Here is a 24,582-nt window from a genome sequence, read left to right on the forward strand (position 1 = left end):
CCCACGATTCTGGGTCTAGATTCCTCCCCGGGAGTAATAGTCCACGTTGCCAGGGAGATTCACTCCCCTGGGTATCAGATCCCACGTAGTGGGGAAGGCAGTGATTTCATCTGCCAAGTTAGCTTAGCTAGAGAGAGAGGGCCACGTCTGAGCAACAAAGAGACATTCGGGAGGAGGCTCTTAGGCACAATTATAGGGAGGCCTAGCCTCTCCTTTGCAGAAACAGTCTTCCCAAGGGCTAGTCCTGTGGTAGAGGGCTCAGCCCATCAAACCACCAGTCCCCTATGTCTGTGAGCACATTAGCAACCATCGAGGTGGCGAAGCCCAATACCTTTGCATTCTCCACGAGCTCCTCAAGGGGGCTCTGCATATTTGATTCATTGTTTTTGTTTTGTTTTTTTTTTAATTAACTCTTTTTTTTTTAAATCAACTATATCAAAAAAAAAATTTAAAAAAAACATACAATTAAAAAACATTTCAAACAAACCATAACAAGGGAGTAAGAAAAAGACAACTAACCTAAGATAACTACTTTACTTCCAACATGTTCTTACTTTACCCCAAGAAAATAACCTAATATAGCAACATTTCTGTGAACTTGTTCCTACCATACCGATCAGAAATTAACAGACCATAGTCATTCCTGGATATTCCCAGAACGTTAAGTTTACCCACGATAGCTTATCTGTTCTTACTGGGTTATCATTCCCCCCTTCCTTAATTGCTCTCTATCACTAGTTCCGCTACATTCTACATTATAAACCATTTGTTTTACATTTTTCAATGTTTACATTAGTGGTAGCATATAATCTTTCTCTTTCTGTGCCTGGCTTATTTTGCTCAGCATTATGTCTTTAAGGTTCATCCATGTTGTCATATGTTTCACGACATCGTTCCTTCTTATAGCCGCGTAGTATTCCATCGTGTGTTTATACCACATTTTCTTTATCCACTCATCTGTTGAAGGGCATTTGGGTTGTTTCCATCTCTTGGCAATTGTGAGTAATGCTGCTATGAACATTGGCCTGCAGATATCTGTTCGTATCACTGCTTTCAGATCTTCCGGGTATATACCGAGAAGTGCAATCACTGGATCAGAGGGTAACTCTATATCTAGTTTTCTAAGAAACTGCCAGACTGACTTCCAGAGTGGCTAAACCATTATACAGTCCCACCAACAATGAATAAGAGTTCCAGTTTCTCCGCATTCTCTCCAGCGTTTGTAGTTTCCTGTTTGTTTAATGGCAGCCATTCTAATTGATGTGAGATGGTATCTCATTGTGGTCTTAATTTGCATTTCTCTAATAGCTAGTGAAGCTGAACATTTTTTTCATGTGTTTCTTGGCCATTTGTATTTCCTCTTCAGAGAACTGTCTTTTCGTATCTTTTGCCCATTTTATAATTGGGCTGTCTGCACTATTGTCATTGAGTTGTAGGATTTCTTTATATATGCAAGATATCAGTCTTGTCAGATACATGGTTTCCAAAAATTTTTTCCCATTGAGTTGGCTGCCTCTTCACCTTTTTGACAAGTCCTTTGAGGTACAGGAACTTCTAAGCTTGAGGAGTTCCCATTTATCTATTTTTTCTTTTGTTGCTTGTGCTTTGGGTGTAAAGTCTAGGAAGTGGCCGCCTAATACAAGGTGTTGAAGATGTTTCCCTATGTTATCTTCTAGGAGTTTTATGATACTGTCTTTTATATTGAGGTCTTTGATCCACTTTGAGTTAATTTTTGTGTAGGGTGTGAGGTAGGGGTCCTCTTTCCTTCTTTTGGATATGGATATCCAACTCTCCCAGCTCTATTTGTTGAAAAGACTGTTATGTCCCAGTTCAGTGGCTTTGGGGGTCTTATCAGAGATCAGTCGGCCATAGATCTGGGGGTCTATCTACGAATTCTCAGTTTTATTCCATTGATCAATATGTCTGTCTTTGTGCCAGTACCATGCTGTTTTGACAACTGTGGCTTTATAGTAAGCTTCAAAGTCGGGGAGTGTAAGTCCTCCCACTTCATTTTTCTTTTTTAGAATGTCTTTAGCAATTCGAGGCATCTTCCCTTTCCAAATAAATTTGATAACTAGCTTTTCCAAGTCTGCAAAGTAGGTTGTTGGAATTTTGATTGGGATTGCATTAATCTGTGGATAAGTTTGGGTAGAATTGACTTCTTAATGACATTTAGCCTTCCTATCCATGAACCTGGAATATTTTTCCATCTTTTAAGGTCCCATTCTATTTCTTTTAGTAGAGTTATGTAGTTTCCTTTGTATAGGTCTTTTACATCTTTGGTTAAGTTTATTCCTAGGTACTTGATTTTTTTATCTGCAATTGAAAATGGTATCTTTTCTTGAGTGTCTCTTCAATTTGTTCATTTCTAGCACATAGAAACATTACTGACTTCTGTGCATTAATCCTGTATCCCGCTACTTTGCTATAGTAGCTGTATCATCGATTTCTCAGGTTTTCCAGATATAAGATCATATCATCTGCAAATAATGACACTTTTACTACTTCCTTTCCAATTTGGATGGCTTTTATTTCTTTGTCTTGCCAGATTGCCCTGGCTAACACTTCCAGCACAATGTTGAATAACAGTGGTGACAGCGGGCATCCTTGTCTTGTTCCTGATCTTAGAGGGTAGGCTTTCAGTCTCTCACCATTGAGTACTATGCTGGCTGTGGGTTTTTCATATATGCTCTTTATCATATTGAGGAAGTTTCCTTCAATTCCTTCCTTTTGAAGTGTTTTTATCAAAAAGGGATGTTGGATTTTGTTGAATGCTTTTTCAGCATCTATTGAGATGATCATTTGATTTTTCTCTTTTGATTTGTTAATGTGTTGTAATACATTGATTTTCTTATGTTGAACCATCCTTGCATGCCTGGAATGAACTCTACTTGGTCATGGTGTATGATTTTTTTAATTGTCTTTAGATTCGATTTGCAAGTATTTTGTTGAGAATTTTTGCATCTGTATTCATTAGGGAGCTAGGCTTGTAGTTTTCTTTTTTTGTAGCATCTTGACCTGGTTTTGATATTAGATTGATGTTAGCTTTGTAAAATGAGTTAGGTAGTGTTCATTTTCTTCGATGTTTTGAAAGAGTTTAAGTAAGATTGGTATCAGTTCTTTTTGGAAAGTTTGGTAGAATTCCCCTGTGAAGCCATCTGGCCCTGGGCATTTACTTGTGGGAAGCTTTTTGATGACTGATTGGATCTCTTTGCTTGTGATTGGTTGGTTGAGGTCTTCTGTTTCTTCTCTGGTCAGTCTAGGTTGTTCATATGTTTCCAGGAAATTATCCATTTCTTCTGCATTATCCAGTTTGTTGCCGTACTGTTGTTCAGGCATTCTTCCTTTTAACCTTGGGGGAGAGAGTGCCCACTAGGAAATTCTATCCAAAGCCTTAAAAGATATATTCATTTACTTTTCATTGGGTGTTTTATGGTAATGTTTAGAATTCTGTATGAGAACAGAGGGAACAGGAAAATAAACTACATGGTCCCGGACTCCTTGGAGCTTCCAGTCTAGTTGGAAGAAGATGCTTGACTAAACTTATTGGATCACTTAAGAGACAGTCATTTAAAATAACTACTCTGGTGTGTTTTTCTACAGAGAAGGCTGTGAGGAGGGCCTTTTCATCCAGGACCTCAGATATAAAGGGAACGGCATAAGTAAAACAATATTAGTACATGTTATTGCTAATATATATATCAATCTTATCCCAAACTGTGTCAAGTACTATTAAATATATTGATTAATTAGTACAACAACTCTACTTAGACCTATTTTACAGATGGAAAACTTCAGAGATTCAAATAATTTGCTCCAAATCAGGCAGTAAGTAATGCAGCAAGGACTAAAACCTTGGTCTATTTGACACCAAATCATTCAGTAAGTGATTGAGCACTTACTGTATGCCAGGCTGTGTTCTAGCAGCTGAGGTGACAGCAGTGACATTCCAGTGTCCTGCCTCTTACCCACCAAGTTACACTGTCGGATACAGACTCAAGGTGGGGAGTGGGAATTTTGCTGGACTTGAAAGAACAGTAGATACGGTTGCATAGCAGAGCTCATGTAAAAGAGAACAGAAAAGAACAAGATTTGCAGGTGTGTTTTAGTTTCCTAGACTGCTCAAGCAAATACTATGAAATGGGTCAGGTTAAACAATGGGTAATTATTCGCTCAGAGTTTGAGGCTGAGAAAAAGTCCAAATCAAGACATCATCAAGGCGATGCTCTGGGGCTAGCTACCTACGATCCTTGGTTCTTGGTTTGTCACATGGCAAGGCACACGGTGGCATCTTCTCTTCTGGATTCCATTGATGTCCAGCTTATGGCTGCTGCCCCTGTGGCTTTCTCTCCCACTGTCTGAACTTCATTCCACTTATAAAGGAGTCTAGTAATAGGGTTAAAGACCCATCCTGATTGAGCTGGGCCACACCTTAACTTAAGTAACCTTACCAAAAGATCCTACTTATGAAGGGTTCACACTCACAGGTATGGCTTATATTTAAGAACATGTTTTTCTGGGTCACATAACATCTTCAAACCACCACAGAGTGTCTCTGGAGAAATCTCTTCTTCCCCAGCTAACTTTCTTACCAACAGACATGTTCGTCTACAGAAATGATTGCCATCCATCCATCTGTCCATCTCTCATCATTTCCTATACTCAGTACCGAAGGACTACGTTTTGTTTGTTTGTTTTGTTTTATTAATGTGAGCATTAAAAAAAAACTTATTTGTGCCAGTTATAATAACTTTCTCTTCATAGAATCTTTCAGGACTTTGCACTTGGTGGTGAAAATACCTGTTGCACCCTGTAGGTGGAAGGCAGAGTTTATTTACAGGACTTCGGCTGAGGTGTGTCTGGTAGAGTTGGGTTTGGGCTGATGAGCTCCCATGCAAATGAGCTCTTGAGGTCAATGGAGACAACTCAGGGGAATGTCACTTCCTGCAGAGGTGGTTGTGGTCTGGCACATAGTAAAATGCCAAATTAGTAGTGGCTCTTTCACTGCCTGCTCCATTATTTCCTACAGGAGTTGTCTGCCATAATTGTGAAGGCGATAGGGATTTGCTGAAAACATTGCCCAGTGCTGTGCATTCTTCTTCCCCTCCTTGCCATTTGGAATGTGGACTTAAAGGAATTACTCTGAGAGGTAAACCTGACCCATAAGCAGACCAGCAATGTAGTGATCTGCTACTCTTGTAGGACAAGAGTTCTCTGCTTTGGAAATGGGAAACCTTAATTTTTTAATCCCACACATGTGCTTTAGCATCTGCCATGACAGAATATCAGGACCTACCATGAAGGGTGATTACAGTTGAGGTATGAAACATTGTGCAGGGTGTTTGAGAGCCCTGGTTCTGAAGTCATCCTTATTTCATCATTTCCTACCTTTGTAGACATGGGCAAGTTATTTCACCCCTCTATTCCTACCTTTCATCACCTAGAGATGGAAAGCAAGGCCAGTACTCAGAAGCGTGAGGATCCATTACTATTGCAGGAGCCATTACTATTGCCACCACCATTAATGGATAATGCAAAAGGATAAGTTGACTTTGCAATGTTTTTAAGAGCACAGTCATGTGTAAAGTACGACACCATTGCTGATTAATCTCAGACTTTTAATTATTCATGGAATTTTGTTACCCAGTTCACAAAGAATGTGAGCCTGGGAGAATCCTTCAAGATTATCAGTCCAGCTTTCATTTTATAGCTAAGGAAACTGAGGTTCAGTGAAGGAATGCCTTCCCCTAGGTCATACAGCCCATTAGTGGCAGAGAGAAGATTAAGACATCACTGTCCTGCCTCTTGTTGCTTTAAAAGGTGACAGCAATAGTTCTTTGTAGTTAGCCTGGTGTTCTGGTTTGCTAATGCTGCCATTATGCAAAATACCAGAAATGGATTGGCTTTTATAAAGGGGGTTTATTTGGTTACAAATTTACAGTCTAAAGGCCATGAAATGTCCAAATTAAGGTGTCAACACAAGTATACCTTCACCGAAGGAAGGCCAGTGGCATCTGGAAAACTTCTGTTAGCTGGGAAGTCATGTGGCTGGCATCTGTTGATCCTGGCTTGTGGTCCAGCTCCTCTCTCAGCTCCTGTGTGTTCTTCAAAATATTGCTCTTGGTGTGTTTTGTGCTCTCTCAGCTTCTCTGGAGCAAAGTGTCAGCAAAAGTCTGCTTTCAGTGCCATCTCCAAGATGTCTCTCTTGGCTGCAGCACCAAGCTCCTTCTGTCGGAGCTCTATAGGACTCCAGTGATTTAATTAAGACCCATGCTGAATGGGCAGGGCCACACCTCCAGGAAACAGTCCAATCAGAATTATTAACTACGGTTGGGCGGGTCACATCTCCATGGAAATAACCCAGTCCAAAGGTTCCAACCTAATTGAGACTAAATATGTCTGCCACCACAAGATTCCATCAAAGAACATGGTGTTTGGGGGGACATAATACATCCAAACCAGCACATTCCACCCCCTAGACCAAAAAATGGACATGATCTTTCCATATATAAAATACATTCATCCCATCACAATATCACAGAAACTTAAATCATTTCAGTAACAATAGGTAAGTACAAGATCTTATCCAGAGTTAGTTACGAGTGTGGTCTGTCTTAATGCAAAATTCCCCTTTGGCTGTGGACCTGTGAAACTTAGAACAAGTTAGCTGCTTCCAGTATACAAAGGAGGGGCAGTCATAGGATAAACATTCCCATTGCCCTAAGGAGAAACCGAAAGGAAAACAGGGTTCAAAACAGTTCTGAAAACCTGCAGGGCAAACTTCATTGGATTTCAAAGTCTGAGAGTCATTTATTGAATGATATTGTATCCTTGGGGCTTGAGAGAGCGGGAGTCCAACCCTTTCCAAGGGCCTTTGCAGCAACCCTTTTCTCTCCAAATGCTGAGGTGAATGCTCCAACATATCCATGCACTGGGGAGACCACCTTCTTCTTGACCCCACCCTCCTCAAACATCCGGACACCACCTGTACTCTGCCTCTCTGGCGCAAAGGCTGTCCTCTCTCCCAACAGTAGGGTGGTGGCTAGGCTTTCCCCAATCCCTGGGGAATGTGCTCCACCCTCTCTGAGGTCTGGGGCAGCAGCACTCTTCCTGAGCATTGAGGTAGAAGGCCCACCCTGTGCCTCCAGGGCAAACTCACCGTTTCCATGTGCATGGGTTTCTCTGCTCTTCTTGCCTGAGATTTCTTGACTCCAGACCTCAATTTCCATAATTCTGTCCTTGAAGAAAGTTTTCTTTCAGTTTTTTCCTTCTCTCTTCTCTCCAGTCCAGACCTGCAGTGATTCTGTCTATACATATCTTGCAAAAATTTTGTGGGCTTGGCATGCAGTTTGCAGGGGTCAAAACTGTCAGACAATAGGACTTTCCACGGATCTCTTCTGGATAACTCCATCTCCAATCCTGGCTTGTACTGAAATGGTGGTTGGGTTCCATGTTTGGTTAAATCCTCATGTGGGGCTATAGCTTCTGGGGTCTCACTTTCTGTAAACCCAGAGTTTTCTAGACCATCAATTTCTGGTTTCTTTGTACCCAAGAGTTCATTTCTCAGCTTATCTCTGTCCTGTCGCATTTTACTGTAAGCTGTAAGGAGAAGCCAGGCTACATCCTCCACATGTAGTCTGGAGATCTCCTCAGCTAAGTATTCCAGCTTGTTGCTTTAAAATTCTGCCTTCCATCTGACACCAGGACATGATTTTGCCAAATTCTCTCCCACTTTAAAACAAGGATCCCCTTCCTTCCAGTTTGCAATGATGACATATTCAACATTTCTGTTCAAGGCCTTATCAGAGCTATTTTTAGAGTCCATATTTATACCAACAGTTTCTTCAAAGCAGCCTAGGCCTAGGCCTTTTCTATCACAATTCTTCCAAAATCTTCCCCTATCCATTTAAATAGCCATTCCAGCATGTTTGGTACTTGCAAGTTCAGCAGTACCCCACTCTCGGTACCAAGTTTGCTAATGCTGCTGTTATGCAAAATACCAGAAATGGATTGGCTTTTATAAAGGGGGTTTATGTGGTTGCAGAGTTACAGTCTGAAGGCCATGAAAATGTCCAAATTAAGGCATTAACACAAGTATACCCAAGTATACCTTCACTGAAGGAAGGCCAGTGGTGTCCAGAAAACCTCTGTTAGCTGGGAAGGTACATGGCTGGCATCTGTTGATCCCGGGCTGTATCCCTTTTCCTCTCTCAGCTCCTGTGCATTCTTCAAAATGTTGCTCTTGGTACATTTTGTCCTCTCTTAGCTTCTCCAGAGCAAACTCTGGGCTAGCATAAGTCTGCTTCCAGTGGCCATATCCAAAATGTCACCCTCAGCTCCTCTGAGGTCCTTCTGTTTGTGAGCTCTTTTATAGGACTCCAGTGATCTAATTAAGACCCACCCCGAATGGTCAGGGTCCATATCTCCATGGAAATAATTCAATCAAATGTTTCACCCACAGTTGATTAAGTCACATCTCCCTGGAAACATTCAATCAAAGGATTCCAGCTCAGTCAACACTAATACATCTGCTCCCACAAGATTGCATCAAAGAACATGGCATTTTGGGGGACTTACTACATCCAAACCAGCACACCTGGAAACCTCTGACATTCGGGTCCCTATTTCTCAAGCAAATTATCATAATAATCCATGTGGCAGCCTCGTGTTGTATGCTGAGACTTTTGAGAGGGTTCAGCTGCAATGGCTGGTGGGTGGTTAGAATGCCACGAGGGGCAAGTGAGCATGGTGAGAAAGCCCTGGGATAGAAATCCAGGGGACCTAGGGCCATGCCTCATCCTGTCCTAGGGGTCTTGGACAAATTACTGAATCTCTGCTTCCTCAGTAATCACGTAGAGGTAATAGCATCTGCCCTGCCCCTGCCTCAGTGAGGAGTTATATGATGCAAAGGGTGAGCTGTATCTGAAGGTGCTTTAAAGCATAAGGAGTAATTACACAAAAGCCAATATTGTCATTTTTGGCAGAATAAAAGGTCCTTTTAACTGTTGATTTCCATATGCTGTTGTTTTGGAGTTAGTTCTTTTTTAGAAGAATCCAATTTCCTGTCTTGGATCATTGCCTCAGTGGTGACTAAGGATAATAGCAGTTAAACTCAATTATATAAACTGCTGTAGCAGTAGGGCTCAGTGGAAATTCAATCATATGCAGTAGCTGACGTCATATGGATTCATTATATTTTTCATTTCCCTATAAGTCTGTTTTATGTTATTTTTAGCTTCCTATTCATGTGGACACCAGTGGCAAACTAGGGACTATTTGTGGCAGCAATTTATGTAAAACACCTGCCAGCATTATCCCAGACACCTGTTCCAGTCCCTTTTCCACAAAATTATTGCAGTTGTATGTGTTCCAGAAAGGATATTTTTCTGTAGGTTTGAAACTTTTCATGATAAAGAGTAAAATGATAATAATAATAAAGTTAACCAGAATTATGAAGGGGGAGCAGTTCTAACTAGAATAAAATGGCACTTTCTGGAGAGACCTGATAGAAAGCTTGCTGCGGTGATCTCCAGATAGGAATTGGACGTGGTGAACCTGGGGAGCAGAGAAGAAAAGGTCAGGGACAAACAACCAGATTAGCGAAAAGCGCCCAGCCTTGCTGATACACACAGCTGCCTGCTTGCTTCGAAACCCGTGAGCAAGTGTTGCTAAGGTATTACCTGACTGCCAGCTCTGCCATGGAGTGGAATAACAGACCAGGCCATCTGGGAGTAAAGATCTGCGTTTATTGAGCACCTCCTGCCTGCAACATACTTTGTTTAGGAGCTTTACATATGTCATTTCAGAGTGTGTTCCATGCAAAATATATCTTTATTTGCTTCTAAATTTATAACTAAGTTTTGAAAGTCAGGGAACATTTATAGCACATCCTACGTTTTCATAAAAAGATGTTAACTATTAACTGCTAATTGTCATCCTTCAGGTTTTTTAAAGAGTTTGTTCTTAGGTATTCCTTGAATGGTTGAGATTCCATCACAATTTAAATTTCTGATCACCAAGGATAAACCTCAAAACACAGTTATTAAAAAGATATGTATCTCTGAAAGGTCTCTATCCACTCTCTTTTTCTGTGTTTTCAAGTCTAACAGAATTGAAATCTCCTTTGCCGTTTAAAGATTGTTTTTTAAGGATTCTGGGTCAATGTATATATGTGTGATTGTTGAAGTGATTTGTAGCTCTAGGTGATGGAAAGCTCTAGGATATGAAAAACTTTATTCCTGGAAAACCTTACTAGTAAATAAAAAACCTGAAATAGACAAACTTCATTTCTCAGGGCAAGATGCAATATTATAAAGATGTCACTTCTTCCCAAAGTAATGTATGAATTCAACATTGATTCTAATCAAAATCCAACCGTTTTTCTTAATGAACTTGACAAGCTGATACTAGAATTTATTTGGAAAGAAAATGTGCAGAAATAGCCAGGAAATTTGAAAAGACCCATGAAGAGAGGTTGGAGAATGAAGAAGAATTGAAGAGGGTAGTGTTGGTTCATGCTATGTGGAAATTTAGTCGTTTCAAATAAGTAGAGAAAAATGGACAATTGAGTGAATGATGTAGGGATGCTTAATTATCCATTCAGGAACAAAAACATGGTTAGATCCCTACTGTCACTATAAAGAAAATAAATTCTGAAGTGATCAAAAGGCTAAGTATGAATTTCTATTTAAGCTGTAAACTATAAACTATTAAAGTAATGTATGTGATTTATTTTTTTTAAATCCCTGGGATAGGAAATAAGATATAAAACTTGGGAATGTAAAGAAATGATTAATAAATTTGACAACATAAAACTAAATGTCATAGGACAAAAAACACCAAATGAAAGCAAAGCTGACAAGCAATAGATTTGGTGAAAATATGTGCTACATAAATAGACACCAAAGGGTTGTACTCAGGTTATACAGAATGCTTACAAATCGGTAAGAAAACAGCAAATTAACCAGTAGGAAAAGTGGTCAAGGGATTTGAACTAGATGAATGACAAGTAAACAGGAAGATTCCTAGCCTCTCTAAAAATGTGGGGAAGGCCCTCCTTTGGGAAATATTTTTTACCTGTGGGATCTGTAAAAATTAAATGCCTTGCAAGTGGGGATGACAGGTTGGTGGGTGCACGAATTAGTACAGGTTGAGGGGGGTGAGCTCAGGTTGATAGCGTAAACCCAGTGATTTCACTTCTAAGTATCTGTCTTATTATTCTTACACAAGTGTTCATGGACACTTGTGCAGAGGTCTTTATTGCAGTGTTGTTTATAATGAGAACTGGGAAATAACTTAAATGTCCCTCAGTAGATACATGAAATAAAGGAGGAAGCACCTGTATTAAGGAAGAGGATGTCTAGTAGAAAAGAGTGCAGTAGATTTCTATGTAACTTTTTTTCGTAGAAATATCTCCAATATATATTAAGTAAAAAAAAAAAAAGCAAGTTGTAGAACAGTGCATACAATAAGTAAAAAAACTCTAAATTATCAGTAGATGTAAACATGCAAATTCATAGAGAAAGGTTTGGAAGAATACGTACCATCAGACTGATCACAGTGGTTACCTCCTGGAGAGGTTGGATTTAGGGACAAAAGGGTAAGGAAGGACTTCTGTTTATTTTAATTCTGTATCCTTTGAATGTTTGAAACATTTGATGGGAATATATCCATACATTTTTGTTTATTTATAATTTAAAACAATTGTATAATTTAAAACAAATACAAAACAAAACAAAAGCTGAGGGTGCTGGAGAACTTTTTCAGGTTTTTGTTTCAAGTGTCCATTATTTTTATTCATGCCACCATAGAACAGTGGCTGTTCTTACATGTGTAAAAATAATACTGAAGGGTACAATAGAAACTGACAGTGCTACCTTGGAGGGCACGGGAGAGGCTCGTACGAGTTACTCCATGTATTTATGTAGTATTTGAACTTTCTTTCAGTGAGTGCACATTTTTTATAACTTAAAAAATTAAGATCGAAGGATCTTTAGGTATCAGCTAAGGAGGACATTTGGGGAGACCAAGTCCTCTCAGGTACTGAGGGTCCCTGGGTCTCTCATCCGTGCTTTGCCCTGAGCTTCTTTATCAGGGCTGACTCCTTGGGTGGCAGCTGCGCTGCCCTCTGCTCTGCAGCGGAGCCACGGTGGCCCTGGTGGTGGGGCGGGACTGCGCTGTGTCCCGGGCTGGACCCCTCCAGCAGCTGGTCCGGGAGGAGCTCCTGCGCACACTTGGTCGCACCTGTCTCCTGTCTCACTCTCCTTCTAGGACGTTTACAAGCCCCTTCGGAAATACAGACGCCAACGGGGAGCAGAGGAGCTGCTTGATGAGGAATCTCGGATCCATGCCACGCTTTTGGAATATGGCAGGTAATGAATGGCCCAGTCTAGGTCTCTCTTTCATGAAAACATTTGAAAGAGAAACTAATTTAAATTGCTTCATTTGGATTAACTTGGTTGGCTTTTATGTGATTGAGTTGACTATTTGGCCCAGGAGGTTTCCAGCATCGGAAATTTTTCCTTCTGTTATGGAATTAAGCTAAGTTTTTGTGCAAAGCTTCCATCAAAGTGATCGAGGCCTGACTTCTGAAATTCCTCCCTGAAAATGTGTGTGTAGCTGCCCTCTGGATCTGCCCTCCTTAGGGAATTGGGCCATTGGGGGCATTTGCAGAGGCTGAGGATGGCCTGCCCACCATGTCCCAGACTTTTGTTATGTCTTCAAGTCAACTAATGAGTTGAAAGCTTCTATGGCAGTTTTATTCTAAATAATAAATAATAATTTGGAGTTCCTGTAAGAATTGTCCCGACTAGGAAAACGAAGAAGTCTGAAGTAGTTTTCTCACTTCTTAAAGACTTCTTTTTAAAACATGATTTTTAGTTTATGTACTCGGTTTTAACTTTAAAAAACAAGGACACGCTTGAATTTTTTGGTTGACACTGGGCATTAACCTTCATTTATGTTCCGCATTTTCTACTTAGGATAACTGATTCCTTGATGTGAGTATGGCTCCCTGGGCTTCCTTCTTATGTTCTGGCAGTGGTTGCTGTGCTGCTCTGACTCAAAACCCAACCCTTTTGGGTAGCTGAGCCTAACGGTGCTGCCACTGGCATCCTCCTGAGTGAGGATCGGATGGCTTCTCCCACCAGGGGACTGGAGAGAACCAGGAGGAGATCAGGTTTAATTAGTCTAGCTCTCAAGAGGAGTTGGAACCACCACTTTTTTTTTTTTCCCTAAGGAGGTAGTTTGGGTCCTTCCTTCCTGAGAGTAAACATTAGTCAGTATAAAGGAAGTCGAATTAGCTCTGGCTCTCAGGTGTGGTGGCTGCTCCCACAGCTCATGAGTGCCTGCTGTGAACTGAACACTTCCTCTGAACCTGGCCCTGCCAGATCAGCTGCGTAATTTGTGGGGCCCTTTGGGAAATTATTAAGAATTTCAAGACAGTGACAACAACCAAGTGCGGGGCACTTCTGAGCATGGGTGCTATGCTACTGGGCAGGTGGATGCCCACAAAGTCAGCCCTGGGCACCATGATGGGTTCCTACCAGCCCAGCTCCAGCTGCAGTGGGGGTGGGGGCAGGTAAGCTAGGCAGGTCTGGGTGACCCAAGCTGGACAGATGGTTGGTATCTGTGGGTGTCCCTCAGTCCAAAGCCAAAGAGAACTTCAGAGAGTGGCATGCATTGTTCAGGCCTCCGTTTTTTCCTACTATGATGGAAAATCAAGCATTCCTAGGAGTGGAAAGGGATCTCATTGAGACCATGATGACAATATTTCAATATTTTGTTCTGAAAGTTTCAGTTTCAAATTGGTTCTTTTGCATGAGTGACATAGATGTTAGTTGTCATCACCAGATGATGGCTGGGTAAACTCAGGAACCCCTGTCTATCCCCAGGAGCAATTGGTGCTCCTGTTTAGGGAACGTTTACAGAAAGGAAACAGGCATGAGTTTTGAACACTTCTTAACTCCTATTAGAGTCATGCTGAGTTCTGATTTCTAAGCCTAGGGTAGGTGTTTAAGGAAGGTTTATTTTGTTTATTTGTTTTAAGGGGGTATTTTGCTTTCTTTTTAGTTTTTCTGACAGAAAGAGAGTGAGTTTGTAGATGGGTGGGGTAGTGAATATTGAGGACATTCTGGTAGTTTGTTAGTTCTCCTGTTTGAGAATGAAAATGATATTTACTGAGATTCAGAAAGGTTAAAAATAACTTGCCCAAGATCACAGAACTATCAGTTCTTATAACCACCTTCTTCAAACAACAAAGACTGGACCTGTCTTTCAAAACTGTAGAGCCTAAAATTATACTCTCACTGGCAGCTCAAGCAATATTTGTAGATAATGATAAGGATATGCTTTTGGAATCCAAGAGGCCAGAGTTCAAGTCCCAGATTGAGCCTCTTAATAGTTCTGGATAAACTTCAGGCCCCAACAAGTCATACTTTATTCCCCTTTCTGAGAAGTTCCTCCCCTTCTTCCTGGCCATCTTATTCTCTTCTCAAGGTTCTGTTCAGCACTCTGGACTCCTGGACGTGGCTCCCATTAAATGAGGATTACATCATACGTATGTAAGAGACTGAACAGTTTCTCCTGTAAAGAAAGTACTTAGTGAATGCTGTCATCATCAGCGTCTTCATTATCATCATCACCATCATTATTAAGAACAGCAGCAATTTCCAGTTCTCAGTGCCCTTAAATATGACCTCTAGATTCAAATGAGGATCCTATTTTATCAGATGCTCCTCGTCTCCATACCCTCATTGTCCCAGCACTTGCCATCTATCCCGCCCCAGTCTGTGGGTCTCAACTCCTCTTCCTTCCCTTCCCCAGTCAAACAGTGCTGACCCTTTGCTGGCTCAGAGACTCACTGTGCACCCCTCTCCCTCTTCCTTCCCTGTTGTGGTGCCCTGAGTTGCAACTCCCTGCCTACAGAGGATCACAGCTTACCCAAATGCCCCTTCTGTTGCGAGTGCTACTGCTTTCCTCCTCTTTTTTTTTTTTTTTTTAAAGCAGTTTTGAGATATATTCAGCTAGTATGCAGTCCCATCAGTGGCTTTTAGTATTATCACAGTTGCGTATTCATCACCACAGTCAATTTTAAAACATTTTCATTACTCCAAAAAGAAAAACCTCATACCCCATAGCAGTCTCCTGTCAATCCCTCTCTCCTTCCCCAGCTCTACATAACCACTAATCTAATTCTATCTATATATGTGTATTTATATTTAAAGAATACTAAAATATTACTATTAACTATTGTGCCAGTTTGAATGTATTATGTCCCTCCAAACACCATTATCTTTGATGTAATCTTGTGTGGGCAGACCTATCAGTGTTAATTAGATTGTAATTCTTTGAGTGTTTCTATGGAGATGCAACCCACCCAACTGTGGGTGATGACTCTGATTGGATAATTTCCATGGAGGTGTTGGCCCGCCCATTCAGGGTGTGTCTGAATTAAATTACTGGAGCACTATATAAGATCAGACAGAAGGAGCGAGCTTGCTATAGCCAAGAGGGACACTTTGAAGAAAGCACAGGAGCTGCAGATGAGAGACTGTTTGAAGATGACCATTGAAAGCAGACTCTTGCTCCGGAGAAGCTAAGAGAGGACAAATACCCCAAGTGCAACTAAGAGTGACATTTTTGAGGAACTGCAGCCTAGAGAGGAATGTCCTGGGAGAAAGCCATTTTGAAACCAGAACTTTGGAACAGACGCCAGCCTCTTGCCTTCCCAGCTAACAGAGGTTTTCCGGACACCATTGGCCATCCTCCAGTGAAGGTACCTGATTGCTAATGTGTTACCTTGGACACTTTATGGCCTTAAAACTGTAATTGTGTAACCAAATAAACCCCCTTTTATAAAAGCCAATCTATCTCTGATGTTTTGCATTCTGGCAACATGAACAAACTAGAACAGATTTTGGTACCAGGAGTGGGGTGCTGCTGAGTTTGCAAATACCAAACATGTTGGAATGGCTTTTTAAATGGATAATGGGGAGCTTCTGGAAGAATTGTGAGGCGCTTGATAGAAAATGCCTAAACTGCTTTGAGGAGACTGTTTGTAGAAATATGGGCTCTAAAGATACTTCTGATGAGGCCTTGAACAGAAATGATGAATGTGTTGTTGCAAACTGGAAGAAAGGCGATCCTTGTTTTAAAGTGGCAGAGAATTTGGCAAAATTGAGTCCTGGTGTCAGATGGAAGGAAGAATTTGAAAGCAACAACCTGGAATACTTAGCTGAGATCTCCAGACTACATGTGGAGGATATACCCTGGCTTCTCCTTGCAGCTTATAGTAAAATGTGAGCAGAGAGAGATGAACTTAGAACTGAACTCTTGGATTCAAAGAAACCAGAAGCTTACGGCTTGGAAAATTGCTGGCTTCCAGGGGGTGGAATCCCAGAAGCTACAGCCCAGCATGAGGATGTAACCAAACATGGAACCCAGCCGCCATTTCAGTACAAGCCAAGATTGGAAAAGGAGTTATGCAGAAAGGATTTGTGGAAAGTCCTATTGTCTGATGGCTTTGACCCCTGTGTGCTTCATGCGAAGCCAACAGAATTTTTGCAAGATCTTTATAGACAGAGCCATTGCCAGTAAGGACTGGCACAGAAAGACAAGGAACAAATTGAAGGAAAAATTTCTTCAAAGACAGAGCCATGGAGGTTGAGGTCTGGAATCAAGAGGCCTTGGGCTGGGAGAGCATAGTGGCCCACACACATGGAAAGGGTGAGTTTGCCTCGATGCTTGGGAAATGTTCTGCCACCCGAAGCCCCAAAGAGGTTTGAGCACATTCCCAGGGAACTTGGGAGAACCTGGCTGCCACCACACTGTTCTGAAGGGGTTGAGTGTATGCCCCGGAGATGGAAGGGAATCCGGGTGCTGCCCTGATATTTGAAGAGGGTGGGGCCGAGAAGGTGGTCTCCCTCATGTGTGGTTATGTTGGAGAACTCACCCCAGTGTTTGGAGAGGAAACGGCTGCCAACAAGGCCCTTAGGAAGGGTTAGACTCCCTCTCTCTCAAGCCCCAAGGATGCAACCTCGTTCTCTTAATGACTCTCAGATTTTGAAATCTAATGGAGTTTGTCCTGCGGGTTTTAGGAACTGTTTTGGTCCTGTTAACCCTGTTTTCCTTCCTCATTCTCCTTATGGCAATGGGGATGTTTATCCTATGAATGTCCCTCCTTTGTGTATTGGGAGCACATAACTTGTTCTAAGTTCACAGATTCACAGCTAAAGGAAAATTATGCCTTAGAACTGACCAGGCCTATAATTGATTTTGATGGGATCTTGTACTTAAGCATAGTTACTGAAATGATTTAAGTTTCTGTGATATTGCTGTGGGATGAATGTATTTTGTATATGGATAGATAATGTCATTTTGGGGTCCAGGGGGTAGAATGTGCCAGTTTGAATGTATTATGTCCCCCCAAATGCCATTATCTTTGATGTAATCTTGTGTGGGCAGACCTATCAGTCAGTGTTAATTAGGTTGTAATTCTTTGAGTGTTTCCATGGAGATGCACCCCACCCAACTGTGGGTGATGACTCTGATTGGATAATTTCCATGGAGGCGTGGCCCCACCCATTCAGGGTGGGCCTTGATCAGTGGAGCCATATGAATGAGCTGACAAACGGAAGGAACTCAATGCAGCTGTGAGTGACGTTTTGAAGAGGAGCTACAGCCAAGAGGGACACTTTGAAGAATGCACAGAAGCTGAGAAAGTAGCTGCAGATCAGAGACAGTTTGAAGATGGCCACTGAAAGCCGACTCTTGCTCTGGAGAAGCTGAGAGAGGACAAATATCCCAAGTGCAACCAAGAGTGACATTTTTGAGGAACTGGAGCCTAGAGAGGAATGTCCTGGGAGAAAACCATTTTGAAACTGGAACTTTAGAGCAGACGCCAGCCACATGCCTTCCCAGCTAACAGAGGTTTTCCGGACGTCATTGGCCGTCCTCCAGTGAAGGTACCTGATTGCTGATGTGTTACTTTGGACACTTCATGGCCTTAAGACTGTAACTGTGTAACCAAATAAACCCCTTTTATAAAAGCTAATCCATCTCTGGTGTTTTGCATGCTGGCAGCATTAGCAAACTAGAACAACTATAGTCCATAGTTTGCATTAGGTGTATTTTTTCCTGTATACCACCCTGTTACTAGTACCTTGTACTAGTGATGCACATTTGTTATAGCTCATGACAGAACATTCTTATGTTTGTACTATTCACCACAGACGTTGTTCACCACAGGGTTCATTATACAGTCCCATGGGTTATCCTCTAGTGTTCCTTCTAGTAATATAAACAAATGAAAACTACTCTCTTCATCCTCATTCACGTACATAATTCAGCACTGTTCATTAAACTTACAGTAATGTGCTACCATCACGTCTATCCATTTCCAAACATTAGCAATCAATCTAAATAGAAATTCTGTAACAATTAAGCATCAGCTCCTCACTCTCTGCTCCCTTTCCATCTCCTGGTAACCTTATTCCAGAGTCTAACTTTATGAGTTTGTTTATTAAGTTCATATGAGTGAGATCATGCAATGTTTGTCCTTTTGTGTCTGGCTTATTTCATTCCATCTGAAGTCCTCCAGGTTCATACATGGTGTCACGTGAATCAGAACTTCATTCCTTAATGCTGCATAATATTCCATCATTTTGCTTATTCATTCTTCATTTGATGGATGCTTGGGTTGCTTCCATCTTTTGGGACTTGCGAATAATGCCACTGTGAACATCATGTGCAAGTGTCTGTTTGTTCTTCTGGGTATATACCTGGAAGCAGGATTGCTGGAGCGTATGGGAATTCTATACTTAGCTTTCTGAGGAATGGCCAAACTATCTTCCACAGTGGCTGCACCATTTTACATTCCCACTAGCTGTAAATAAGTGTTCCTATTTCTTCACATCCTTTCCAGTAGTTATAGCTTTCTGTTTTTTTTTAATAGTGGCCATTCTAGTAGGTATGAAATGATATCTCATTGTGGTTTTGATTTGCATTTCCTTTAATAACTAGTGACATTGAGCATCTTTTCATACACTTTAGCCGTTTGTATTTCCTGTTTGGAAAAATGACTGTTCAAGTCTTCTGCCCCCTTTTCAATAGGGTTGTTTGTCTTTTTATTGTTTAGTTGTGAGTTTTATTTATATATTCTAGATATTAAACCCTTAAAGATATATGTGGTTTCCAAATATTTTCTCCTATTTCATAGGCTGCCTCTTTACTTTTTTGACAAAGTCCTTTGAAGCACAGAAGTTTCACTTTTAAGAGGTCCTGTTTATTTTTTTTTTCATTGTGCTTTGGGTATACAGTCTAAGAAACCATTGCCACCACAAGATCTTGAAGATGCTTCCCTATATTTTCTTCTAGGAGTTTTATGGCCCTCTTTCTGATATTTAGGTCTTTGATCCATGTTGAGGTAGTTTTTATATAAGGTGTGAGATGGGATCCTTTTTCAGTCTCTTGCATATGGATATCCAGTTCTCCCAGCACCATTTGCTGGAGAAACTATTCTGTCCCAATTGGGTGGACTTGGCAGCCTTGTGAGGTATCAATTGGCCATAGATATGAGCATCTGTTTCTGTCAGTTCAGGTCCATTGGTCAGAATGTCTGTCTTTATGCCAGTACCATGCCGTTTTGACTCCTGTGGCTTTGTAATATGCTTTAAAGTCAGGGTGCAGGAGTACTGTAACCTCATTCTTTCTCAAGATGTTTGGCTATTCAGGGCCCCTTACCCTTCCAAATAAACTTGATGATTGGCTTTTCCAGTTCTGCAAAGTAGACAGTTGGAATGTTGATCAGTATTGTGTTGAATCTGTAAATCAATTTAGGTAGAATTGACATCTTAATGACATTTACCCTTCCAGTCCATGAACACGGAATGTCCTTCCATTTACTTAGGTTTTCTTTTATTTCTTTTAGTAATGTTTTGTAGTTTTCAATGCACAGGTCCTTTACATACTTGGTTAAATTTATTCCTAAATATTTGATTCTCTTAATTATTATTTTAAATGGAATTTTTTTCTTAATTTCCTCTTCAGATTGCTAATTACTATTGTATAGGAACTGTACTGATTTTTGCATGTTGATTTTGTATCCTGCCACTTGGATGAACAAAGAACAGAGCTCAGAGTCCTTTGTATTTAGGGTTTTTTTGGGTTCAGATTCCGGAGAGTTAGATACCTGTCTTATTTTAGCCAGGGGCAGTTCTTGTTTATTAATTTGTTTTCTAGGACAGTGATGTCTAATAGGGTGTGGCCACTAGCTGGATGTGGTTCTTAAGCACTTGAAATGTGACTAGTGTGGCTCAGGGACAGAATTTTAATTTTAATTAATGTAAATTTAGATTTAAAAACCAATGCTTGATTGAGTTATTGGGAAATGTTTAAGTGTGTTTGGAACATCTGGGGCATTTGAATCTACAAATTTAAAGTTATGTGGCTCTCATTTTATTTCTTTTGGGCATCCTTAATGTTGAAGACCAGGTCCTGGATCTGGGATCTGGGGAAGTGAACTGGGTGGTAAGAGGGCCAGTGCCCTGTTGGGGCTGATAGAAGTCTGAGGAAGGGGAAGCAAGAATGAGTTGAAGCCTGTGAGGTGACACTGGGGAGGAAACAGCAAGGCTGACAGGGTGAGAAGGAAGGGGGGTGGAGGACAGAGCAGTGTGCTGCCTGGGAAGCAAGTAACTGCTTTTGTAGTGGAAATGAGTCAGAGCATCTCTGCTTTTTGTAAGATGTGATAGGTGAAGATCAAACAACATGGAGGCGAGTCACAGATGCTGGGATCCATTAGCACACAAGACAGGGGAACAAGTGGGCGCTCCTCTTTGTCAGGGAAGCATTGCCACCATGTCACATGCAGGAGGCTGTTAGAATAATCAGTTGGACTCCACATTCATTCAGGATTTACTGAGTGCCTTCTAGGTGCCAGGCAGTATACTAGACACTGGGAATACAAAAGTGAATGAAGCTGCACACCAGTGTTCATAGCTTCATTATTCACGATTGCCAAAAGGTTGAAAAAACCCAAGTGTCCATCAATAGAGGAAGAGATAAACAAAGTGTGATGTAGCCATACAGTGGAATACTATTCAGCCACAAAAAGGAGTGAGGATCTGATACACGCTACAATAAGGATGAACCTTGAAAACATTATACTAGCTGAAAGAAGCCAGGCACAAAGGGCCATATATTGTATGGTTCCATTTATATGAAGTATTCAGTATAGGTAAATCCATAGAGACAGAAAGTAGATTTGTGGTTGCCAGGGGCTGTGGGGAGAAGGGAATAGGGACTAGCAGCTAAGAGGTACAGAGGTTTTTTTGGGGGCGATAGAAATGTTCTGGAATTAGATAGTCATGATGGTTGTACAATGTAGTGAGTATGCTAGAAACAAATGAATAATACACTTTAAAATGGTCAGTATTAATGTGAATTATATATCAATAAAAATAGTTTTTATAAAAAGCGAATAAGCAAATCCCCTTCCCTCGAGGAGCTGAGCAGAGACTTAGGTGGTTACATGTAGCGGAGAACTGTGCCCTGGGGTGAGTGCAGGGGTGGGTGTGGGCACAGAAGCACAGATGGGGGGCCTAACCTGCTTTTGGGTGATCAGGAAATTCTTCTCAAGGCCTTTATCTTTCAGGAGTGGAGGGGATCTGGGAATCTGTCACTTAGATTTAGTTGTTTACTGCTTTATCTAGAAAATTCCTTAAGTCTGTGGACCTCAGAGAAGGGCTCTGTGCTGCTCTCAGGGTCTCCAGGGACGGAAGGCAAAGAACACCCAGGATTCAAGGATATTTCTAAGAGTGGGAAACTTTGGTGAGGCTCTGTGTTGGCAAGGTTTCCTTGGTTGAGAATGCAATACCCTCAGCTAGTTTGGGCAGGAAGGGATTGTTACAGGGATCAATGGGAAGGCCTGTGGGCTGAATCTAGGCTGAGCCAGGGTCGGCTCCAAGTCACTGCTGCCATCAGGGAGCTAGTGGCCTGTGGAATTGCAGGACCTGTGCTACAGCTACAGCTGCTGTAGACAATCACACCACTTCTGCCCAAATCAGGAAGCTGCTGTGACAGCAGCTGGCCACAGAAGTGGATTGCTTCAGCCGCGGTGGACACCAGCACAGTGGGCCGTTCCTGCCCTCCCTCCCTCCTCATGCAACTGTTCTGCATTCAGAACTTCAGCAAATGCATCTGATTCTGGAATATAGATAGCATTCAGAACCCTGTCTGCAAGGAAGTGTGGAAAACGGAGTCCTTTGTTTTTCAAGCCTCTGCAGTATAAGAAGAGGCCATAGGACAGTGGACTAGATACAGATTAAGGCACTTCACAGAATCTGCCATAAGGTCCTTATTTAGATATTGCATGAATAGCCAAAATTTAGCCTTGGTCTGTTGCACTCTGGGCCTGTAGACTGATGCCTAAAGGAGGGGCGGGCACCCCATTGGGTAGATTGGAGGTAGCATGCCCAGCAGCGACTTTTTAGTCTCTCCAGTTACATGACAACCTGTTGCAGGTCAGGTGGATCCTTTTGCCTTCTTGATTTCTCCAGGGTTTTGTCATTGTTTTTTTTTTTCCCCCTACTTATATTTACTTTATTCATTCAACAAACAGTGGAAATACAAAATGTAAAAGTAGAGTCATTGCCCTCAAGGAGAAGGATACAGACATGCAGGTAGGCAGTTGGGCACGACTGCTCTCTTGGAGCAGGGGGTACGTACAGTGTGGGTAGGGCAGGCTCCCAAGAGGAGGTGGCTTTAGGGGTAAGGGGCCAATAGGGAAATGGGGGAGACAAGAACAGCACTGTGTGCACTGAGCTGCCTGTTCAAGGGGCATGGAACGTGAGCATGTGAGGTGAGCTGCTGGCAGTGGAGCTAAATGGGTGTAGAGCAGGCCACAGAAGAGAGGCCCTGACAAGTACTGAGGGACCCTGCTTTCTCTTGGGGGAAGAGGCCTGCCATTGACACCTGTGGATCAGGCCAGTGCGAAGTTGAATAAGGAGTGGGGAGGAAGGGTGGCGGAGGAGTGAAGCTGGAGGCTGCCGCCGGTGGGAGGCCAAGAGTGGCGAGATCCGGGGCAGAGGGGCCCTGCGTGTGCTTCCCTTACGTGTTCGCATGTAACTGTTTCCTTACAAACTATCTAAAGGTAAGTGAGGCTGCGTGCTTTGCTTTAAACTTTTTGTTTTACATTAAATGTTTTTTGTATCATTATACTTGCATAGATTAAATAGAATCAAAATAAACTAATTTAAACTGATGTGCATTTATGTGTTCCTCTGAACTTGAGGTTGTGTGAAGTGAATTCACAGCGTTATTGACATCATGCTTGGGCTGTGTTTGAGGGTGAAAAATGTGCTGGACTTGGGATTTTGAAAGTACCACTAGAAAGCATGTCTGGCTTGAGCACACATATTTACATTTGTTTATACAGGTATTTTTTAGGCTTTTATCTTAAACTGTAGGTCTGAAATGCAGTTCCCAATTCAGACGTTAACGATTGCGCTTAAAGAAATTGTTGCCCTCTGCATAATTTGAGAGCTCTCGTTGATGGTATTTATATAGCACATAGGATGGTTGGCACTTTATTAAAAAAACATTGGAGTATGTTTGTGGCTTAGGTGCTTAAAACATTTTCCCAAGTCACTGAATAGCCTAAATTCTCATTGGTGCTTTTCATATGAAAATGCAACTAAAATGCATTAACAGAGTTTCTTGTGACTTTTGCATAGTAATTGAACTCCCCCTTTTTTTGTGGCCTGCAGGAAATATGGATTTGGCCGCCAGAGCAAAACAGAGAAGGTAAGAAAAGCCTAGGAAAGGGGAGGTGTTTGAGAGGCGGAAGTGACCCCCTTTGACTCTGTCTGACACAGGCAGCCTGGGCAGCCAGCTCCCTTGGACAGCCCAGAGGTGGGATAGGTGGGACGGGAAGGCTGCTGGTAAGCCGGGGCTGCAGGGAGGTGCCAGCTACCTTTGGCCACTGCATTTCCCTCCTGGCATCTCCAGCTGCTGCCTCCACAGGCCAGGGACCTGGAGGGTGGGTGTAACCAGCCTCATCCTGGGGCTGGAAGTGGGGGTTCATGGCCCCAGGGTCAATCCTGTAGGATCTAGTAGGCTCTAAAAGTATGCAGATGAAATCCATTGCAGGGTGTGAGCATGCCTCATCTGACAAGAGAGACTAGACAGGTGTGAACAGAATGATAGCAGTGAGATAGAACACAACCTTATGTTACAGGTGCACCCTGTGCTCAAACAGCCTAGTGGGGGAAAGTCAGGAAGGGGGTTTCTTTCTTAACAAAGGAGTCCCAAAGATCTCTGTTCAGGATTTATTAATGATCCATAACTGTTGGCACAGGGCGGGTGTGTGTTGTAGTGCCGAGCCCTTACTGTGTGCCAGGCTTCTGGTAAGGGCTCTGCAGGTATCTTTTCACTTACTCCTCTGGATACCTCTTTGAGGAAGATACTTATTCCTGATTTTCAGGTCAGAAAGTTAAGGCTCAGAGAGGCTAAGTAATGTGTCCAAGAACATAGCTCCTAAAGCGCCATAATAAGAACCTAAACCCAGGTTTATCCAATATCCAACCA

The 24,582-nt window shown here is 41.9% G+C and overlaps 1 protein-coding gene across 3 annotated transcripts in view; it reads left to right on the plus strand.

Moving 5' to 3' along the window:
* CCDC93 (coiled-coil domain containing 93) overlaps positions 1 to 24,582 on the plus strand; it is a 136,291-nt gene that overhangs the window by 35,717 nt on the left and 75,992 nt on the right. For all 3 annotated transcript variants that reach the window (XR_005218914.1, XR_005218913.1, XM_037850246.1), the window contains exons 7-8: positions 12,271 to 12,371; positions 23,763 to 23,799. Coding sequence is in view for 1 of the 3 variants with exons in the window: in XM_037850246.1 (XP_037706174.1) it covers positions 12,271 to 12,371; positions 23,763 to 23,799 (138 nt within the window). In the remaining 2 variants the exon portion in view is untranslated. The remainder of the gene's footprint in view (positions 1 to 12,270; positions 12,372 to 23,762; positions 23,800 to 24,582) is intronic.

This window comes from Choloepus didactylus, chromosome 9 (assembly GCF_015220235.1).
Source record: "Choloepus didactylus isolate mChoDid1 chromosome 9, mChoDid1.pri, whole genome shotgun sequence".
NCBI classification, from domain to species: domain Eukaryota; kingdom Metazoa; phylum Chordata; class Mammalia; order Pilosa; family Megalonychidae; genus Choloepus; species Choloepus didactylus.